This window comes from Myxocyprinus asiaticus, chromosome 29 (genome assembly GCF_019703515.2).
Source record: "Myxocyprinus asiaticus isolate MX2 ecotype Aquarium Trade chromosome 29, UBuf_Myxa_2, whole genome shotgun sequence".
Lineage (NCBI taxonomy): Eukaryota > Metazoa > Chordata > Actinopteri > Cypriniformes > Catostomidae > Myxocyprinus > Myxocyprinus asiaticus.
In genome coordinates this window covers 34,504,315-34,526,138 of record NC_059372.1, presented here as the reverse complement: position 1 = coordinate 34,526,138, position 21,824 = coordinate 34,504,315, and the positions used below count along the sequence as shown (strand labels likewise).

The 21,824-nt window shown below is 40.3% G+C and overlaps 1 protein-coding gene across 1 annotated transcript; it reads left to right on the top strand.

Moving 5' to 3' along the window:
- The first annotated feature begins 3,509 nt into the window (after window positions 1-3,509).
- LOC127420107 (polypeptide N-acetylgalactosaminyltransferase 6-like) lies at window positions 3,510-15,751 on the top strand. The gene is made up of 12 exons (XM_051662102.1): window positions 3,510-4,036; window positions 7,364-7,843; window positions 8,509-8,681; window positions 9,287-9,436; window positions 11,285-11,519; window positions 11,642-11,759; window positions 14,152-14,352; window positions 14,462-14,593; window positions 14,644-14,649; window positions 14,681-14,782; window positions 14,966-15,136; window positions 15,287-15,751. Exons 1-12 carry the CDS (start codon window positions 3,981-3,983, stop codon window positions 15,398-15,400), a joined length of 1,938 nt encoding a protein of 645 aa, XP_051518062.1. The 5' UTR covers window positions 3,510-3,980; the 3' UTR covers window positions 15,401-15,751.
- The last annotated feature ends 6,073 nt before the right edge of the window (window positions 15,752-21,824 follow it).

Below are 21,824 nucleotides of genomic sequence, written 5' to 3'. Positions count from 1 at the left end.
CCTACATATAATGTTTTTAATTTTGCAGTAATGAGAATTGGAGGGTACAATATGTGTAACTGTCATGAAAATAATGTCACAATGTAAAACTCTTAATGGCCCTAAAAATAGGCTTCATTTTCTTCATGCAAAATATAATTTCATATTCGTTTCTTTGATTTGGAGTAAAATAGGTCCAGGACATTTTCTTGACATGTTTCATGCAAATCACCCAACTATCACTTTTGATTTTAAGAATGTGAATTCAGATATGTCTCCCTCCTGAAATTCAAGTGAGTGGTGTGAAAGCAAAAATGCCTTGCTCAGATGCTGTTCGTATTTTAGAGGCTACATCTTAATGCATTTGGTGTGTTGATCCATCTTGTAATGCCTTACCTTTGTTAAGGTAACTTAGATAGGTTCTTTTAACTCATCGTTCTGTCTAGCCTGTTTCTGGTACTAATGAAAGAAGCATCAAAACATTAAGGCAGCTAGTAAAAACTTTATTAACTCAGGAAGAAGTTTTCAAGTTTCAGGTAAACTGAGAAAAGGTATGTTTGTGGTCAAGTTTAGTCTGAAATGATTAGCATACATTTATTTGTTAGTAATACTAAACTCACTATCTGCAAGCCACCAAATACATTAAAGTTAAGAATAACATTTCGCATAACTGGGGCCAATTATTGCACTCAATTCTAAAAATGATATGGCACGATCATAGATATATGTAGTGGGAATTCAGTATGTTACACTCACATTAAGATCTGTTATTTTCAGATAAATCCTGTTATGCCCGAGAATAATGTTACCAGACATAATAACTCATCATTATCCCGTGCATTATTATTCTGAGTATTTTTCAGGGTCACAGAAGGTTGACATGGGCCTCTAACTCATCTGGGTAAATAATGCTGAAGTATGTGTGTACATGCATGGCAGTGTGTAAGATTGAGAAATTACTGATCAGGTATCAAAATAAGCTTAAGTCTTGATGTGTCACTGACATCTTATTCACAAACCTGAGAAAAGCAAAGATAAGATTAAAGCATTACACCTCGGAATTAATGGTGTATAGTTTGCAAATGTTGACATGCAAAGCACGTATATATATATAAAATGTTAAAACCTACAGAGAGTTTAAGATTTTTCATACTTTGTCATTTCACTATTTTTGTGTGGGAAGCGACAGGTTTGAGTCCAAGGCTCCTGGTTTTGGGTGCCACCAGTGGGGACCCACCAACCATACTGCTGATTGTCTTTCAGAGGTACACAATACAGTTCTCTAGGAGCTGAGAGGGGAGAAATCATCATTAATGTCACCGCTCACAAATGTTTGCATTTATGTTGAAGAGATCCCAAGTGGTCATGGATCATTCCTAAAAGTACTGTGTTGGTACAATGGTAATGTGATTGTAATACAGTACCATGGTATTTACATGGTACTCCAAGGTCTTTCAGAGAATACCATGGAATTACGGTACATGTCCAAAAATAGTAAAAACAATTGTCCCAAACAGCATTGAATTAGCATGATAGGCCTAAAGCCAACGTACCACATGTGTCATGAAAACATGAATTACCATGATGTTTATCTCCATTTACTTTTGTTGTGATTTTGAGCAAACAACTACAAATTAGTGCACAAAATCTCTTTTTGTTGAGTTGCAATATGTGTGCTCTGATTGTTGGATTTATTCTGAATTTACACCTTAAGTGATCATTTGCATGTTATTCCTCTGCGTGAGCTGATAGGTGGAAGTCCATTCACTGCATCCATTCCTGAGACATCTGAAGGAAAAACAAAAATATCTGCAGAACTGGAAACAGACTGTGAGTAAAAAGGGAGAAGGGTATGGCTGCAGGCATTGCTCCAGAAAGGGGCATGAGCTCCAAGTTGGCATTGAAGATATAGGGAGCCCCTAAACCTACCTTTTAAGGGTAACCACGTTAAAGCCACAGCATGTATACCTTGTACCTCTGGTTTGTTTGGGCATATGGTAACATCCTGTCTCTAAAAGGATTCTGATAACCCAGATATGTGATTCAAAAGAAAGCCATAACTTAAATTATATAACTATCAGTCGAGCAAAGGCTGAAAGAAAAACTAAAACCTGAGAGCTCCTTGATGAAAACGAACTAGAGACGGAATGAACCGAAGGAGTGCCAAAAAGAACCGAATACGAGTCTCGCGTGCGCTTAGGTTACCGTGTCCTACCTAGCAAGCAGCCTTCGAAACGAGACACAGTCATGGAGTACCCTGCAAGCAGGGATGGATCACGGACAGGGCTAATGGGGCCAGTGCCCAGGGGCCCTTGACTACCAGGAGCCCAGGGGGGCCCTGGGCTTTAAGATTGCGCGATCCAGTTTAGTACAGAAAACCCATCAACAATGAAAAGAAATGTTTACTGCTGGGGAAAGGTCTTCCATGATACTAACATAAAGATGACATTAAAATCACTGTCGGATACTCAGTGGAGTGCGTGAGCAGAGTCCTGTAAGGCACTTTGGAAACACTATGCACAGGTCAGAGAGGCCTTGGGTAAAATATCCAATGACATGCACGAGAAACTCTTTGCAAATCATAATCCGTCACTGCCTGCAAGGAACAATCACAGGCACCTTTCTCCCATCGCGGCCCGCCCTGGCCCAACCCGCAAACACACATACAGGTTCAGGGTGATTTATCACACCACGCTTTTGGACTGTTTCAAAGCACATTTAAATAAATCTTATTTATTGTCAAAACACAAAAATACGTTTTGAAATCAAAAGAACTGAGTGAAAATGTTTGCGTAATTTAAATGTAAGTTCTAGTTTGCAGCGGAAATGGCAGATTATCCCAGAGATAGTTTTTAACGAGATTCACCTGGCACGACTCCGGCTTCGTTTGTGAAATATCAAGTTCTAAAGTTGAGCAGAACATCGTAGATTCGTCTTCTCTGACGTTCATACATTGAAAACGGAGAAGTGTTTTCAACCCATCGGATATGTATGGGTAAGCAAATAGCTGAAAGATACCACTGAACATTAAAACAAATATTTGTTTTAAACTGGGGTTTTTGAACGCACCATACTTTTCTCTTATTTGGTATATTCTGAGAACTTTTAAACTTAGGGGCCATTTACACGACAACATTTTCAACTAAAAACGGAAAACTTTTTATGTGTTTTGGCTGTTCGTTTACACGACAACGGCGTTTTGGGGCCTGAAAACGTTTTTGAAAACGATTCCGTTATTGTCTCCGTGAATACGTCATACGCGTATTATGTGTTATATAAAGAATGATGGATTGATAGGCATCAATTTGAGATGTATAATTATCAATATGAATGCTGGTGTCTTTGCAAATAACAATAATCAACAATTTATTCATTTGGAGTGTTTTGTATGTAATGTGAACATTGTACATTAGGCAGAACCTGCAATTTGAAAATCTTGAAATTAATGTATGATTCAGATGGGAAAAATGTATTTGTATTTTAAATGTTATTTATTTATTAATTTTATTTGATGTACCTTTACGCTGCAATTCATTCACCCACCGCTTATGTATATAGCCTATAGACAGAGATGTGATGCCATGTACAGTATTCAATGATATGCTTAGAATATGAAAACATGAGGCAGTGAAAATGCATGTTAGATCCAGTGTACACAAGACCTCTCTCTCTGTCAGAAGATATCCATACATCAGAGTTCTGTCTGACATCCAAAACCAGTCAACATCAACAGCTTGTTATGTTAACTTACTCTCCTACCAGCCCAAGAGTCAGCAGGGGGAATACAGAGGAAGGCAGGAGACAAAGTGATGGTAAAAATGAGCAAAGTTTATTGAATAATCTTGAGAGTTCAGTCTATAGGCATGTGCGCAAGTACTTCAAAAAAACGTGCGAGATATTCAAAACTACAATGGCGGACTACAGGACTGTGTTTGTGCTGCTCAAAATTTTGAGTTTATTGACGCTTCTCCAGCAAAGTGTAGATTTACTGCATCACTACTATGACCATCGATCGCCATCTTCATTCCGCTCTGTGGAAGAATGCTTATGTGCGCAGGTGCGTTGTGTTTCTTTACAAAGTGACATCGTCAACTACTGGCCTGGCATGCATAATACAGCGTTTTTAGTCGTTTTCCCAGATCCGTGTGAACGGGGATCATTTTAACAACATTGTCGTCTGTACGCGAAACTTTACAAAAACGCAAAGGAAAAACTTTTCCGTTTTTTGTACATCGTTGTTGTGTAAACGTACCCTTATTCTCAGGCTTCAAGTGTTTAAAGTTAAAGTGTGTTGGTTTCTCATTCATTGGATGTGTGTTTGGTCGCTATCAGAGTAGAACCATGACATAAATTAACTGGCATATCATGCGCAAAGAACACGGAAAGAGTGCAATACACACAACACACAATTTATAAACGTGTAGCAGTATTTGGACGCTTGAGCTGAATTTAAAAATGCAATTTCTTTCATTTGAGAACAAAATATCAAACCAAGTTGCATTTATTGTAAAGATAGATAACATACAGTAAGCACACCTTTCAAGCAAAACATTTAACAAAAAAAGCATGTTACGTTATAAATGATAATTAAGATAAAACATTATTTGGACACTTGATAGATAACCAAGGGACGAGTCCATTTTTTTTATTTTTTTATTTTTATTTTTTTTATTATTATTATTTTACCTGTCCATATTTGAGATTAGAGGAATGTTCGGGGTTCGATATAATTTAAAGGTATAGTTCACCCAAAAATGAGAATTTTCTCATCATTTACTCACCCTCATGCCATCCCAGATGTGTATGACTTTCTTCTGCAGAACACAAACAAAGATTTTTAGAAGAATATCTCAACTCTGTAGGTTCATTCAATGCAAGTGAATGGTAATCAGAACTTTGAAGCTCCAAAAAGCACACAAAGGCAGCATAAAAGTAATCCATAAGACTCCAGTGGTTAAATCCATGTCTTCAGAAGCGATATGATAGGTTGTGGGCGAGAAACCGATCAATATCTAAGTCCTTTTTTTGCTATAAATCTTCACTTACACATTTTGAAAGTGGAGATGTTTAGTAAAAAGTTATTACATCTAATTTTCCACAACTCCTGTTGTCTGGAGTTTGTTTGTCTACTGAAATTTCTTGGAAAGATATTTTTTCAATGTTTCTTCGGTGGAACGATCCAAAAAAACTTTAAACAACTGTACAACCTTGAAAAATTTAAGAGTCTGTACATCTAGAGGCTGAGACCCTCACAGCCTTGTTGTCATTCCTGTCAAAAATCAAAGATGGCGCTGCTGTGAATAAGGTCTATGCAACTGAATGCGCTTAACTTGTATTGAGCCCGGAACATTCCTTCAAAAATAGTTCTGGATGTTACATTATGAGTTTGACATTTTGGAAAAGAGCCCAACAGAATTTATTCTACAGGTTTTTTTCTTGATAAGCTGTTGCTACCAAGGTTATTATTGTATGTGAATACGAAATGTAAAAAAAAAAAACATTTTCGCAAACTGAAATAAAAATAAAAATCAACATAATTAGAAAAACTGAAACTAAACTAAATGGCTCTGAAAAAAAAATCTTAAAACATATTTAGTATTTAATATATATTTAATATTAATATTTAGTCCTTGGTATCATGTCTGGTATCGATTGCAGGGAAGGGAAGATATTTTATTGCATTGCACGATGATTTGAGGAGACTTTCATTCTAGTTTTGCAGCAATCCGCTCAGAATTTATCTGGTTACCATGACAACTACTTGAACACTTGACGCTCTCTGCTGCTCTGTCATCAACGCAAATTACAAATGTTTTGCTGTCACTGTAAATGTTCACTTTCCCATGGCCACAGTGTTAAATAAGAGAGTGCAGGTCATATTCATACAGCTGTATTAAAAAAAAAATAAATAGTACAAGCACTTAAATGTGGAATTGTATTTTAAAGGTGCAATATGTTATAATATGTTATCAGAGATTTAGGAAACATGCAAAGTTGAAATACTGGCTTTTCCAATAACAATGCTATAGCCAGTATATCCTACTTGGAAATGTCAGTTCCGGAATTTCTGTTTGTGTTTTGGCCTGTGCCCATTACCCAATAGTAATTCGACACCCCGGGCTGCCAGATTTGCAGCGGGAAAACACAGCATGCTGCAGCCATGGAAGCCAGCAATACATCTAGCTAACATTGACAGAGTTATAAAAAAAAATCCACATGAGCTGGTTTATAATTTGCAAACAATAAAAACACTGCAGACATATACATTAGCTGATCAACTTGCAGTGAAAGGCTTGTCATTGTCAGTTTGCTTGTTCATGTTGCGTGTCCTCAACTTGGCAACCCACGTGAGCTTAGAGTCTGAGGAGGAGGGGGCGGGGGAGACGACTCTCTCCAATACATGTATGCATGTATCGCGAACCACTCAGGTGTCCCAGTTTGAGACTTTCAAAATCTGGTCTTAGCCGTGTCTGGGAATTCTGTCTTGCACCGTCAGTCAGTGATTTGTTTTACATTTCATTTGGAATTGGTATAGAGTTTTGTTTGATGTTCAGTTTTCAGAGTTGTGACAAGACTTACTTTCTCATGTCAAATGCAAATACATAATCGAAATTGTTTTCTTCTACTGTAATATCAGTAATGTAATTCATTTGGTCTTATTAAAATTATAAGTATTATTTACAAACTGTACATTTTGGGTCGCAAATCCCAATTTGGAATGCCCAATTCCCAATGTGTTCTAAGTCCTTGTGGTGGCATAGTGACTCGCCTCAATTCAGGTGGCGGAGGACGAACCTCAGTTGCCTCCACGTCTGAGACCATCAACCCGCATCTTATCAAGTGGCTTGTAGAGCGCATTACCACGGAGACATAGCACGTGTGGAGGCTTCACGCTATTCTCTGTGGCATCCATGCACAACTCGCCATGCGCCCCACTGAGAGTGAGAACCACATTATAGTGACCATGAGGAGGTTACCCCATGTGACTACCCTCCCTAGCAACCAGGCCAATTTGGTTGCTTAGGAGACCTGGCTGGAGTCACTCAGCACACCCTGGATTCGAACTCGCGACTCCAGGTGTAGTAGTCGGCGTCAATACTCGCTGAGCTACCCAGGCCCCCAGTTTTCTCCGTTCTATTTGTATCACTTAATATAAAAACTAAACTATAAAATATTTAAAAACTAAAATAAAAAATAAGAACTAACAAACAAAGCGAAAACTAAATTGGAGCGAAAAATTTAAAACTAAATAGAAATAAAACTAAAAATTTAAAACTATTATAACCTTAGTTGCTACAAATGTATGGAGTTGTAAGGTCAAGTTACTGTTGAAAATTAGGCATGTGTCCCAGATGACCATTGCTTTTTGTTTTATTTTTTGTAGGATGCACATAAGAAGTCTTCAATGTGCTCTTCCCATAAAACTGAGCTTCTTGGGACTGACCCTTTTAATCACAATTCTATGGGTGTTACAGAAGGATCTGGGGGTACAGAAATCTGACAATTACTGGTTTCAGGGTCTTTCCCAACAGCCAAGATACAGAGGCAATGTGGGTTGGAATTCCAGCGGCATCAGACATTATCAGATGTATAACACTGTACAACCCACGCAAGGGTTTTCAGTGGGAGATGTCAGGTGTTCCTTTGGGTTCTACAGCCCAGAGGAGCTTACACCTCTCATAGAGAGACCTCTGGAAGATCCAGGAAGACCTGGGGCTGATGGAAAACCCTTCATTACAGGTATGCTGACTCCTGCTGAGCTGCAGGAGAAACAAGGGGGTCTTTTTAAGAACGGCTTCAATCAGTTTGCAAGTGACCGCATCTCCCTCCACCGCAGTCTTGGTGCAGACTCGCGCCCCCCGGAGTGAGTATCAAAGTGGATGTAGACTGAGCACAACAGTTCTTGGATGATCACTTTGTCCTTTTCATCAAGTAGATCAGTGTTTCCCATCTCTGTGCCTGGAGTTCCACCAGCAGCACACATTTGAGATGTCTCCCTTATTTGACAAACCCATTTCAGGTCTTGGAGTACTCTACTTATCAAATGGTGAGTTGAAACGGGTGGGTTAGATTAGAGAGACATCCAAAATGCATACATTTTGGGGGCCTACAGGAACATTGTTGGGAGACACTGAGCTTGTTAACATGCTTAATAAGGCAACAACGTGTGTGGTCATGTAAAAAACTTTAGTTTATCAGTGTACGGTCATAAATCGCTTAAGAATAAGCCAATCTACATGTGTAGATTTTTGCTCATTACCCCGATATCACGTTGCATGTAAACACCTTTACCAGCTCATCCAATGTACCCAAGTGTTGTGCGCATGTCTCTTTATGATTTGATGTCAAAAGCAGTGAATAACTCTATTATTTCAAATCTCATGTAAACACTTTTCTTGCTTTGTCATTATTTTTAAGCTGATTTTTGGGAGTTATCTGTGTATTGATGTGCATGTAAACGGGCTCACTGACGCAAATCCAAATGTATTCTTATTCAGAGGTCTAATTCATCTTTGTCTCTCTGCCGAGATGCGTTGTGCAAAAGTTCCGCCGTTGTCCGAAGTTGCCCGTTACCAGTGTGATTATTGTGTTCCACAATGAGGCATGGTCCACTCTCCTCCGCACTATTTACAGTGTCTTGCATACCTCCCCTGCTGTATTCACTGAAGAAATTATATTGGTGGATGATGCAAGTACTCAAGGTGAGTAAAGACAGCTAATCATTGTATTTTTCAGTTACTTGGTATGAATATGGTGAGGTAAGTCATTGCCCCCAGTTCCGCTTGGCTGGTGAAACAATCAACGGGGCCTTCCTACCCAAATCCAACGAAGAGAAAAGCACTTGCCCACCCTAAAGATCAAAATGTCCCCCCCAAAGATTGCATCCTAGTACCGGCCCTGGGGTTAGGGATTCGAACACCTTACCCCAAGTATTAAAATTTGGCATGGCTTTTCCCTCGCCATTTGTGCTGTTGACAAATAATACCTTTAACTTATCTAAGAGATTCGACTTGCGGTTTTTCTCTTGCAGACTATAAAACGGGCAAAAAAATACCATAGAATATCTAGAATATTATAGAGACTTGGGGTGAAATCTTTTGACTTGAACCTAGCAATGCTTTAGCAACCACCCAAAACACCCTAGCAAACACACAGCAGAGTGCTCAAACCACCTGGCACCTGTCCACAACACCCTAGTACTACTACACTAGCTAACACCACTCACTTTGAAAATGTTTGAAATATCTAAACTTGTAGTTTTAGGCAGTGTGTTAAATATTTGTATTGGTTTTTACTGTAATTTCAGATCATCTAAAAGCCCCATTAGAACAGTACATCCAGTCTCTTGAGATTGTACGTGTTGTACGGCAGCGTGAGAGGAAAGGTCTAATTGCCGCCAGGCTGTTGGGTGCACGGGAAGCTAAAGGAGAGGTGCTTGCCTTCCTGGACTCCCACTGTGAGTAGAGACTATCTGTATATTTATCATGTTTACAGTTCAACCCATGGCTTTCACTTAAACTGACAACTCAACTTGAGTTTCCACTTAAAATTAATCTGACCCAAGTCTTGTGTTTAGAAAATGTGGACGCTTGATACATCAGAGAAAGATGGACAGTAATAAAACAATCTAAAAACAAACTTTAAAAATTCATACAACTGTGAGAATTTAAGGTTTTTTGATAAAGGGACAGTTCACCCAAAAATGAAACTCTTCATTTACTTACCTTCATGTTTTTCCAAACCCTTATGACTTACTGTTGTGAACACAAAAGGAGATGTTAAGCAGATTGTTAGCCTCAGTCACCATTCACTTTCATTGTATGGAAGAAAAAAAAAAGACGCAATGAAAGTGAATGGTGACTGAGGCTTACATTGTGCCTAATCTCTCCTTTTGTGTTCCATTAAACAGAGAATGTCATGCGTGTTTGAGAAAATACAGGAGAATAAATGATGGCACAATTTCTATTTTTGGGTGAATTATGTAATCTCAAAGAGAAAAAGCAAGAGAGAATAGAGAGATTGGCAAAGCCCTAGTAAGCACACATGCATCACCAAAACATCTGTTAAAAAGCGCATCGCCATTCTAATAACTGTGTACAAACATCTGATAAACACCTGCTAACATTTTGCAATAAGATTGTGTTAGTTAACATTAGTAAACAACATTAGTTAACTTGAATTTACGCTAAACAAATCTTTGACAGCATTTATTATTCTTGGTTAATGTCAATTTCTACATTTTTAACATAAGTTGTATATGTAAATATTAGTGAATGTACTATTAACTAACATGAACAAACAATAAATTATAGTACTTAATTAACATTAGCCAAGATGAATAAATGCTGTAGAAAATCATTGTTAATTGTAAGTTAATTTCCCTCATGCCATGCCAGATGTCTCACTTTCTTTCTTCTGCAGAACACAAAGATTTTTAGAAGAATATCTCAGCTCTGTTGGTCCATACAACGTGTGAATGGTGACCAGAACTTACAAGCTCCAAAAATGCACATAAAGGCAGCATTAAAGTAATCTATACTACTCAAGTGGTTAAATCCATCTCTTCAGAATTATAAGTGGATGAGAAACTGGTCAATATTTAAGTGCTTTTTAAAAAATGTTTTTTTACTATAAATCTCCACTTTCACTTTCAGAATGCCAAAGAATTTGAAAATGGAGATTTATAGTAAAAAAGGACTTCAATATTGACCTGTTTTCTCATCCACACTCATATAATTTCTGAAGAGATGGATTTAACCACTTGAGTCATATGGATTACTTTAATGCTGCCTTTATGTGCTTTTGGAGCTTGTAAGTTCTGGTCACCATTCACTTGCATTGTATGGACCTACAGAGCTGAAATATTCTTCTAAAATTCTTTGTGTTCTGCAGAAGAAAGTAAGTCATACTCATCTGGGATGGCATGAAGGTGAGTAAATGATATGAGAGAATTAAAATTGAGTGAACTATCCCTTTAACGAATACAACCGTATTGTAAAATGTTACCAAACATCTTTAAAAAAGCAGATTCACATACATTCTAAATAATAAACATCGCAAAAACATCTACTAAATGTTGTTTTAACATCTAACAGGGAACATTGCAGATGGCCTATTGCAGATGAATAATTGCTCAATCACATCTTTCAGATGAAAATGCACATAGAATAGACACTGAATAGATAAATAGGCATCTACATCTGGGCTTAACTTCTAAACATAAGTCTAACCCATTGATGTTTCATATTTACACAGCTTAGAGTTGGCAGTCTGATTTTGTGTCTGTATGTTTGTGTTTTCTCAGGTGAGTGTTTCTATGGTTGGTTGGAGCCCCTTTTGGCTCGTTTAGTTGAGGAACCTACTGCACTTGTGAGCCCAAACATTGCTATCATCAACAAGGACAATCTAGAATTTATAAAGCCAGTGTCTTCGGCCCGTACACACATCCGTGGCAATTTTGACTGGGTCCTGAGGTTTGGCTGGGAGAGCATACCAGAGCAAGAAAGAGTGAAACGCAAAGATGAGACATATCCTGTCAGGTAAATTATGTAAACATCATTCTACAAATACACACACTCTTTTCTACTCTGTTTGGTTTGAAGAGCATTTACAGTATATTGCTGCCACAAACCATTTCTCAAGTTTTAAATTTTTTGTTCAGGACACCAGCTTTTGCTGGTGGGCTTTTTGCCATTTACAAGCAGTTCTTTGAACACATTGGAACCTATGATGACAAGATGGAATTTTGGGGAGGAGAGAACATCGAGATTTCCTTTAGGGTAAGTGCCATAGGTAGCATTTAGGGCTGGGTGATAAAATGATCTAGATAATTATTGCGATTAAAAAAAAATCCATTATATCGATGATTAGATTTGTGTAATTTTCTATATTTAGCCTGTGTTCTACATCTAGACGATCAGGTGCATGTAGCTAAAATGCAAGCAGTTCGGCATTCTCAGACTGTATTCTTGAATATTATTCTCTTGCTCTGAACTCGCTTCATTTATGCCCTGTCCCGCTCTGCATGCCTTGCCTCACCTCTTTTCCCCGCATGCGATTAAACATGAGGAGCCACATTGGTTAATGAGGTTCCAGAGTGCCTTTAGACCATAACGTTTTTTCCTTCTAAATTTAGCTTTATTAATCAGCATGTTATGAGCCTTTAATAATAAACAAAATGAATCAGATGTCATCTCGGGCATGGGTGTCAAGGAAAAACAATAAAATTGATAGTTTGTAGACTTTTGTCACTTTAATGAAAATATAAAAATGGTCCATTACATGGTCAAAATTTTCTCTCAGGGGATACCCCTGAACCCCCATACAGTATCATTCCTCAGTCACAAGGGCTTATATGGCCCCATACTTACTATCTGAATGTAACAAAATATAAAAATAATTTAAATGTAAAAATTATATACTGTCATTATGCTTCAAAACGAACAGATGATCTTTTAACATTCATATCCAACTGCACTCAATTGATAAACTGTCAAATATTTTAATATTTTGGTAGAAGATCCCTCAGATGCCACTGTTTTGGCTGTCTCTGGGCCCCCAATGCAGTTTTTGTATAGATTATTTTGACTGTTTAAAAAAAAAAGTGCAAATAAGAATGTATATTCGATATTTAACAGATATTGAATGATATGAAAAAGAATACTGTGATAATATTTTTGGCCATATCGCCCAGCCCTAGTAGCATCCTTTCAGTAGTTAAACTTTTTAAGCTCTGAAGATGTTTTTAAAGATTTCCTGTTTCATTGGCATGCCCAAAATTAAAGACTTATAACTCAAAAAATAAGTCTTGGTATCATTTTAAAGAGATCTTTAAATTATGAGACTCATAGCCTAAGAAACTGCTGGGGGAAAAAAAGGAAAGAGAACTTTTTTTCCTTATTTTAGAATTTTACATTATATATCTCAGGGTGAGAATAAGGAATAAAAAAAATGCTTTTGTTTCCAATCATGTCACCTGTAACAAAGGACAATTTTGTGATGATATGACAAAGCAATCAAAAGTTATAGCATTACAAAAATTATTTATCCAGGTGTCCAAAAATGTCTCCAAGTGTCCAAAAGCCTCTCTAAACAATTAAAACATAATAACTGTACTGAAGAACTAATTATACATGCAAAAACAACAATGACTAAAGGTATACTCTCTCCAACGTATGCAGGCTTGAGTAACAAGATCTTATTCAGTTCCATTCTGTGTCATTTGAGTCATCATTGAGTCTGTGTCATGTACTTGGTGCCATCTCCTGGTGGCCATATGTAATTAGAGTGAACGATCTTCTCTGCCCATATTTGGATGACTTCTACCTTTGGTTACAGTGATCTGAATCCTAATACGATTGGTTTAGTGTTCCATGACGCTGGACAACGCACTACATAATTTCTGATGAAGTCATCTGATCCAGGAAAGCTAAAGAATTTTTAGCCAGATAGCACATTATGTACTGTGTGCACATTGTGCTTCATGTGGATTTTCTAATGATCTATACATCAGATTATGTTGTGTGTGGACTCGTTTTAACATATATCCCCTCCTCTAAGTAATGGTATGTGATATTTTATGTTCTGTTTATTTTTGAAGTTAAAAGAGAAAACGTGGCTTATAAGCAACACCTGTTTACATGTAACATGTATGTCAAAGATATGTACTTGGCTATTACGCGCTATATTTTTTGTCTGTGATTAAAACAAATAGGCTGGTTGTATTCTACTCTTTGAGAGCATTTTATTGACATGGCTATTTGATCAATTTGATGTTTTTACAGATTAAAAAAAATATACAGTGCAAAATTATAAATAAATTATCAAAATGGAACGCTTCTGATTTGTCTACAAATTTCAGTTCGGTCTTAATGCCTACATGCATTGTAAAGTACAGCTTCTAACCTTTAAAACCATACCTATTGTGCTGGTCGAGACTGTGGTTATTAATATTTTGAAAATGTTTGGTTTTCTCAGTGGGCCCGAGATTAAAGGGTTAAAGCTGCTGTAAGCAATTTCTATGTAGTCCCATTTGTAATTTGAAATGGATTTAACCAACAGTCATTTTAAGATTCATGCCATAGAGTTGGCTAGACTGAAAATGCACAAATAAATACTCTATTAACCGTATTCAAATTCGAATTCTGGGGGTTTTATTTATTTATTTTGCAGGTATGGATGTGTGGGGGTCGCCTGGAGATCATCCCCTGTTCTGTTGTCGGCCATATCTTCCGCACCAAAAGTCCACATTCCTTCCCAAAAGGTTTAGATGTCATCTCAATCAACCAGGTTCGCCTCGCAGAAGTCTGGATGGATGACTACAAGAAGATATTCTACAACAGAAAGAAGCAAGCTGCCTCCATTGCAAAGGAGGTGAAAGAAGTGGATAATATGTGTTATGATTTTAATAAACTACAAAATTATGCCATCAAATTTATACAGCTCACATATTTTTCTCTCTTTTTTGCGTGTTATCTTACAGAAATCATATGGGAGCATTAGTGAGCGCCTGAAGCTCAAAGAGAAGCTGCATTGCAAAAATTTCTCTTGGTATCTTGAAAATGTTTACAAAGAGGCCTTTGTGCCTGATTTGAACCCAGTCCTGTTTGGATCGGTAATGGAGTCTGAAAATTGAATATTTATTGCAATACTAACCATTACCAGCAAAATGTATTTACTTTCTGTGGTACTGCATCTGTAGTTAAAGAACATTGCTACAAACACTTGTATTGATATTGTTGAGAAGAATCCTGGAGGAAAGTCTGTGATTTTATTCATCTGCCACAACATGGGAATAAACCAGGTACTCATTTGCAGAAGTCATCCCTGCATTGTCGTGTTCTATTTTTCCATAAAAAAATACTAATGCTCTCAGATTTTTTTTTTTAACTGAAGTGAGTATATCTGATCTGAAGCAATTAATGATGTGTATATTTTGAAAACACATTTCAAGTTGTAATTTAGACTAGATCTTTTCACTTTCTAGTATTTTGAGTACACATCAAATCAGGAGCTGAGGCATAATGTTGATAAACAGCTGTGTCTGCATGCAACCATTGAGCCTGCACCAGTACTAGTGGAGCCGTGCAACTTAAACGGTGCCAGAACCGTTCCCGCTCCACAGCAGACATGGAGTTTCATTCTTGTCTCTCAACAGGTATGTTACAGCATCTTGTCATTGGGAGGGCACAAAAATATCTTGTAATACTAACCACAATATTAACTTTTTGTGGAAATCTTCTTAATGTACTGGTGAATTAGGCATTTAGTGTGTCTTACCTTTTTGTATGTGTGTAATTGTTTCCAGATATATCTTCTCCAAAATGTTTTGTTTAATAAGTGTTTAGCAGTGGATAATGGCAGCGTCATTATGAGAAGCTGTGACCCTGTCAGCATGTATCAGCATTGGGCTTTCAACTGATCGGAAGTCAGTTTTACTTGAGGAAAGATTATGTTTGGGAATAATGCATAAATCAGAATTGCTGCCAAATGCAGGTACACAAATGTTGCTTTACTCTTTTGCACAAATGTAAGTTGTAAGTCTTATTTTGTTTAAAAGTAAAATTAAAGCAGGCTCAATTGAATGCAGTAATATTAATGTTATAATGCACACTGTCATGAAATGTAAGCTTTTTTTTGTATGATCCCAGCGTTAAACGTTTACATAAAGCACACTGCACTTTTTGAACCCTGGACTTTTCATTGAGGGACTGGGGAGATTTCTGAAAACAGTTGGGTTGTATAGCATTAGATCAATGTAATTACTGTAACACAAAAGCCATTGAATTTATTTAATAAAATATTTTGTAAACTCTGGTATCTTGACTGAGAATTTTCGTGAAGGATTGAACTCTGAATTTAACCGTAACCCCTTCAAACCCTTTAGAGAAGGGGTGACAGAAATGGGGCCAGATAAGTTATTCAAAATGTATGGAGCAAACTTCCCCCACTTTAAAAACATATATTAATTTTAAAGGTGCCGTATGTAACAATTTTCATGTAATATCATGTTCCTCAAACCATTCCCGAATAATGTGTTCAGTGTGGCAGGGCACATTATCCTGCTGAAAGCGGCCACTGCCATCAGGGAATACCATTGCATTGAAGGGGTGTACCTGGTCTCCAACGATGTTTAGGTAGGTGGCACGTGTCAAATTGACGTCCACATGAATGGCCAGACCCAGGGTATCCAAGCAGAACATTGCCCAGAGCATCACACTCCCTTGTCGTCTTCCCACAGTGCATCCTGGTGACATCACTTCCCCAGGTAAATGTCACACACGTACACGGCCATCCACGTTATGTAAAAGAAAACAGGACTCATTGGACCAGGTAACCTTCTTCCACTGCTCCAAGGTCCAATTCCGACACTTGTGTGCCTATTGTAAGCGCTTTTGACAGTGGACAGGGGTCATCATGGGCACTGTGTGTTGTGACCCATTCCTTCCATAACTATCATTAAAATTTTCTGTGACTTGTGCCATATTAGACCTTCCATCGGTTCGGACCAGACAGGATGGCATTTGTTGCCCTCGTACATCGATGAGACCTGTCGCCGGCCTGTGGTTTGTCCCTCCTCGGACCACTGTCAGTAGGTACTCTCGACTGCTGACCGGGAGCACCCCACAAGTCTCGCTGTTTCAGAGATGCTCTGACCTAGTCATCTGGCCATAACAATTTGGCCCTTGTCAGAGTCGCTCAGGTCTTTAGTCCTGCCCATTTCTCCTGCATTCAACACGTTGACTATGAGAACTGATTGTTCACTTACCATCTAATCTACCCAGACCTTGACATGTGGTCTAGTTAGGAGATGATCAACGTTATTCACGTCACCTGTGAGTGGTCATAATGTTTTTGCTCATTGGCGTATAGATAACATTGAAAATGTAATTTTCATTGAAAAATATTTGGACCCACATAGAGATGAGGGGCATTAATAAAAAAAACTCCTTTTTATTATAAAATGGCAAAAATGTTGAAATGATTAGTTCACATGATCAAAGACACCTTAAAGGGACAGTTGAAATTTCTCATCATTTACTCACCTCGTACCATCCCAGATGTGTATGACTTACTTTCTTCTGCAGAACACCAAGTTCCCAATCGTTTCAGTTCACTCGACATTGCGGTAAACGCCTTTTGGGAATTCTTTCTCCGATGACCTAGTTGAAGCCCTTAACGGTAATCTTATGACTGGCAATGGTGTTTGAGCCCCGCCCCTTTAAGCGTACAATTGACATCGTCTCGTCTTGACAACGACAATCATCTCATCTTGAACAGCTCTCTCTTTGCCGTCAACGGTCACCTTCCAGCGGATGGGACTTCTGCAGGTGCAGATAGGATGACTCATCACCTGTACCACTCAGCGTATGAAGTGAGAAGACTCACCCTTCCCCTGCAGTATTCCAGCGAAGATTCTCGCCGTCACGCTTCTTCGTGAACGGACTCTTCGCTTCAGACGCTCGCTGTTGAACAATGCAGCGCTTCAGCGAGACACACTTGCATCCCGCAATGTTCCGGCAGGAGAAATTGTATCCTGTATTAATATGTTGATGTATCGCATAAAAGAGCTACTTGTGTGCAATGCCTCTTTTTCAAGATGTCGTTCCGCAAGTGTTCCAAATGCGAGTGGCACATCCCGCCGTCAGATGAACATGAGAGCTGCGTTCACTGCCTGGGCCATGCCCACGTCAAGCGGCTCTCATAGAGACAGACTACCCTCACTGCGAGGGCATGAGTCTCTAGACGCTCCGCTCAAGGATCACCCTTGTTCTGAGGGACGATCCTACCTCCCACGCCCTCCCATCCACCTCTTCTGTGTTAGATCCTGAGGGTTCACACAGGGAGGCACGGTAGGGCCGTGAGGTTGAGTTGGATGAAGTCGAGGAAGATCCCACATCGGTGCAAGCCCGCGATCTCCCGATGTAGTGTCTGCACCAGTACAGTATACGCGTGATGAGCTCCGGCCCTCTATCCGAGCACATGGCCTTATCACGTTGGCGGTTTGGATGATGGGGATGACTTCATGTTCCTTGCAGCATCAAATATGAGCGAGAGGCCCACGAAGGATGTCGCTGTCCCTTCCCCCAGTGAGGGTGAGGAGCGTGCGTATGCCACTGATAAGATCTGTGGTCCACTCCAGTCGAGCTGGAAATATCTCATCTGGAGGATGAGTGGTCCTGCAGTCTGTCTGCTTTCAAAAGACTGCGTCTCAAAGGGCAGCGCCATTCTTTCCAGAGATCCGGCTTGCGTGTTAACTCGTCTCGTTAAGTGTTGGCCTTAGTCGGAGCGGTAGCCTAGTCATGAGCACAGCCCACATGTGGTGCTGAAGCATCGTGGGTGAACCGAGTTTGAATCCTGTCCCTCTCCCTCTCATTTCCTGCCACCTCTCTACTTTCCCTATCCCATTAAAGTTATCACAAAAAAAAAGTGTTGGCCAAACCAGCCGTCGACTCGAGCTGATCCGTGCCATGACAGAGTCATGGATGTGACATGAAATTTCGTGGTTGCCTCAAGATGGTGCTGTGGAACAGAAAGTCACCGGTGACTATTTCAGATCAGTGCCTGGTGAAGAACCCTGCCCCCACTGCTCCGCCAAAGACAGCCAAGTCATTGAATAGTTTCTGTGTTGTGGTCAAATAGAGAACATTCTCGCAAGAAACAGAAATGCGCTTGCTGTGAGACACCACATTCGTACGCTACTCATCCTCGCCGGGTATGCTGGGATGATAGACAAGTGTGTTCCTTTGTGTTGTGTTCACATAAAAAAAAATTCACACAATGTAGAAAGCACGCCGCACATGCTTGAAACACACGCACATTTACAACCTTGCTGGAGTTCGCTGGGAGATTGCATGTGTGTTGTTTCTGTGTGGTGATTTTCTCACACGATAGAGAAAGCGCTAGTTGTATCTGTTCGCCCTGCACATACTCGACACATGCACATTTACACACTGTTCACTTCCCCTCCTCACCGGAGTTTGCTGGGAGATTGCATTTGTGTTATTTCTGTGTGGTGTCCTGCGTCGGCGGAGACTTCCACCCTGAGGGGGAGAGTGGCGGGGCACTGTTGATGCTGTGGGCGATGCAAAACCCCGTGCGTGGGGAACTGGCTTCGGTGGCGGGACTCCTCACCTCCGCGGGGCAGGAACGGGCTCTGGGGAGAGAGCAGAGTGAGAGAGAAGCGGGAAGGGGGAAGAGAATGGGGAAAACATAGGGGAAGGGGAGAGAGAGTGGGAGAGCTCTTCTGCCCTCGGGTACGCCGCCATATGGTCCTCCGCCAATCAAACAGCCTCCTCCATCGACGCCAGATGTTGGCACTGGACCCATTCCACCATTCCTCGCAATGGACGAGCTGCTCCAGTACCACCTGATCGATCACTCTCTCAATGTCGCGATCCCCCGCCAGCAGCCATCTCCGGCAGGCGTCTCGGAGCCGTTGGGTGAAGGCAAATGGGCGGCCGGTCGCCTCCAAATTCATTGACCGGAAGAGATGCTGATGCTGCTCCGGACTGCAGCCGACCCGCTGCAGGATGATCTTCTTCAGGTCTTCATAAGCCAGGAAGTTTGCCGCCAGCAGTTGTTGTGCTGCGAGCTGGGCTTCCCTGGTCAACAACGGGAGGAGCCTGGCCACCCATTGATTACGCGGCCAGCCCCAGATCTCAGCGGTATGCTCAAAGAGCTCAAGGAACGCTTCTGGGTTGTCTTCCACCCCCATCTTTGAGAGTGCGGGCGGGGGCATGGGGCTGTGGTTGTCCGGGGATGCTCAGACTTTGGCACCTAGCACATCAGTTGTCTGGAAATGTCTCTTAGTTTTGAAGGCTTTGCATTTCAAGGTAGCGAATCACCACATTCTTATTCGATTGGACAACATGGCAGTGGTAGCTTACATAAATGCTCTGCCCCACTGGGGTGAATGTCATTTTGCAAGCTACAGCGCTGACCGCGAGATACCTCTATGCGCTAAGTGGTGTGTGTTTACAAATTGTTGCTCTTCACGTGGTTGCTCCATAGCTGAGATCCTTGTGTTCCTCCAAGAGCGGTTGGATGCGGATCTCACCACATCGACGCTTAGGTAGCAATTATGTCAGCATACCACGCCCCGGAAGCTGTCTCCTCCATGGGCAAACATGTTCTATTTTTCAGTTCCTCAAGGGAGCGAGGTGCTTAAACCCCCTCGCCCTGCTACTGTCCCAGCTTGGGACTTTTAAACCTAGTGCTGAAGGCACTCACGAGCCCCCCGTTCGAACCATTGGAATTTGTTGAGTTGCATGTGCTTTCTCTATGACCGCACTCCTATTGGCTCTGGATTCAGTTAAACGGGTGGGTGATATGCAGGCACTGTCGGCTGACGGTTCATGTCTAGAATTCGGACCGGGGCTTTCAAAAGCCACCGTCAAGCCCAAAAAAGGCTACAGGTATATACCTTAGGTGCTTTCCACACCCTTTAGGGCCTAGCTAGTCCACCTACAAGCCTTCGCTTCCCCACCGTCTAATTCGGACAATGAGCACTTAACGCTTTTTTTTTTTTTTTTTGCCCTGTGCGGGCATTACACATGTATGTGGAACGCACCTGCCAGTTTAGACTGTCATATCAGGTCTTCGTTTGTTATGGAGGATGCACAACAGGCATCTCCGTCTTCAACCAAAGGCTCTCTCACTGGATCGCCCTGGCTTAAGAATTACAGGATGTGTATCCCTAAAGGATATATGGCTTGCAGCAAGTTGGCCTTTGCAGAACACGTTTGTGAGGTTTTATAATCTAGGTGTGGCACCATCCCTTCGAGTCCTCTCTGTCTAGAGAGCTTGCTATTTCAACACCAACGGGTGAGCCCGAGCTCCTTATTACGGGTAGGCTACCTGTTATAATTTTAATACAGCTGCCTGTGTAGGCTGCTATCCAGTTTACTGCCACTAGAAGTCACAAGCACTTCCAATAAGAATAAACCTCCCTCCCTGCCTCTGGTTATGAAAGGGTTACATTTATACTGCGTGTATTATGACTTGTATATGTTCCCAGCATGAGATTAACTTCCCGTCTGGTTGTCACCATGTGAGGTTATTCATTATTCTATACACTTGACATATGATCATAAAAAGTCACCGCCCGAGGGGCCTGTGACCTCATTTACATATTCTTTTACAAGTGTTTGTACCCTAGTGTATCTCTCGGGGTATGATGTCATGTACTACGGCATGATGGGACTTCGTTGCCCAAAAGGTTGCACATGTAACTTGGTTCCCTGAGATGAAGGGAACGAGACATTGCGAAACCTGGCCGCAGTACTACTTTAGAGTTTCTAGGTAGGAGTGATGCATTCTTGTCCTACAGTCAGAAAATTCTGCTTATATAGGCCAACTGCGTGCCTAAAGGGGCGGGGCTCAAATACCATTGGCAATCATAAGATTGGCGTTGTTATCCAAGAGCTTCAACTAAGTCATCGAAGGAATTCCCCAAAAGGCATTTACCGCAATGTCTCGTTCCCTTCATCTCAGGGAACCAAGGTTGCATGTGTAACCTGAGACAATTTTTAGATTAATATTTCAGCTCTGTAGGTCCTCGCAATGCAAGTGAATAGTGACCAGAACTTAGAAAGTATAAAAAGGCAGCATAAAAGTAATTCATTGGTTAAATCCATATTTTTAGAAGCGATATGATAGTTGTGGGTGAGCAATAGATCAATATTTGAACCCTTTTTTACTATAAATCTCCACTTTCACTTTTGACATTCTTCTTTTGTTTTTGGCAATTTGCATTCTTCATTCATATTGCCAGCTACTGGGCAGGGAGGAGAATTTATAGTTTTTTTTTTAAAAAAAACAAACATTTTTATCTGTTTCTCACC

Bases quoted from the DNA above. Each gene is read 5' to 3' on its own strand.
- LOC127420107 (XM_051662102.1), top strand. From the start codon at position 3,981: ATGACCATCGATCGCCATCTTCATTCCGCTCTGTGGAAGAATGCTTAT. The intron at 4,037-7,363 runs GTGCGTTGTGTT...TATTTTTTGTAG, and splicing joins AAGAATGCTTATGTGCGCAG to GATGCACATAAGAAGTCTTC. The intron at 11,760-14,151 runs GTAAGTGCCATA...TTTATTTTGCAG, and splicing joins ACATCGAGATTTCCTTTAGG to GTATGGATGTGTGGGGGTCG.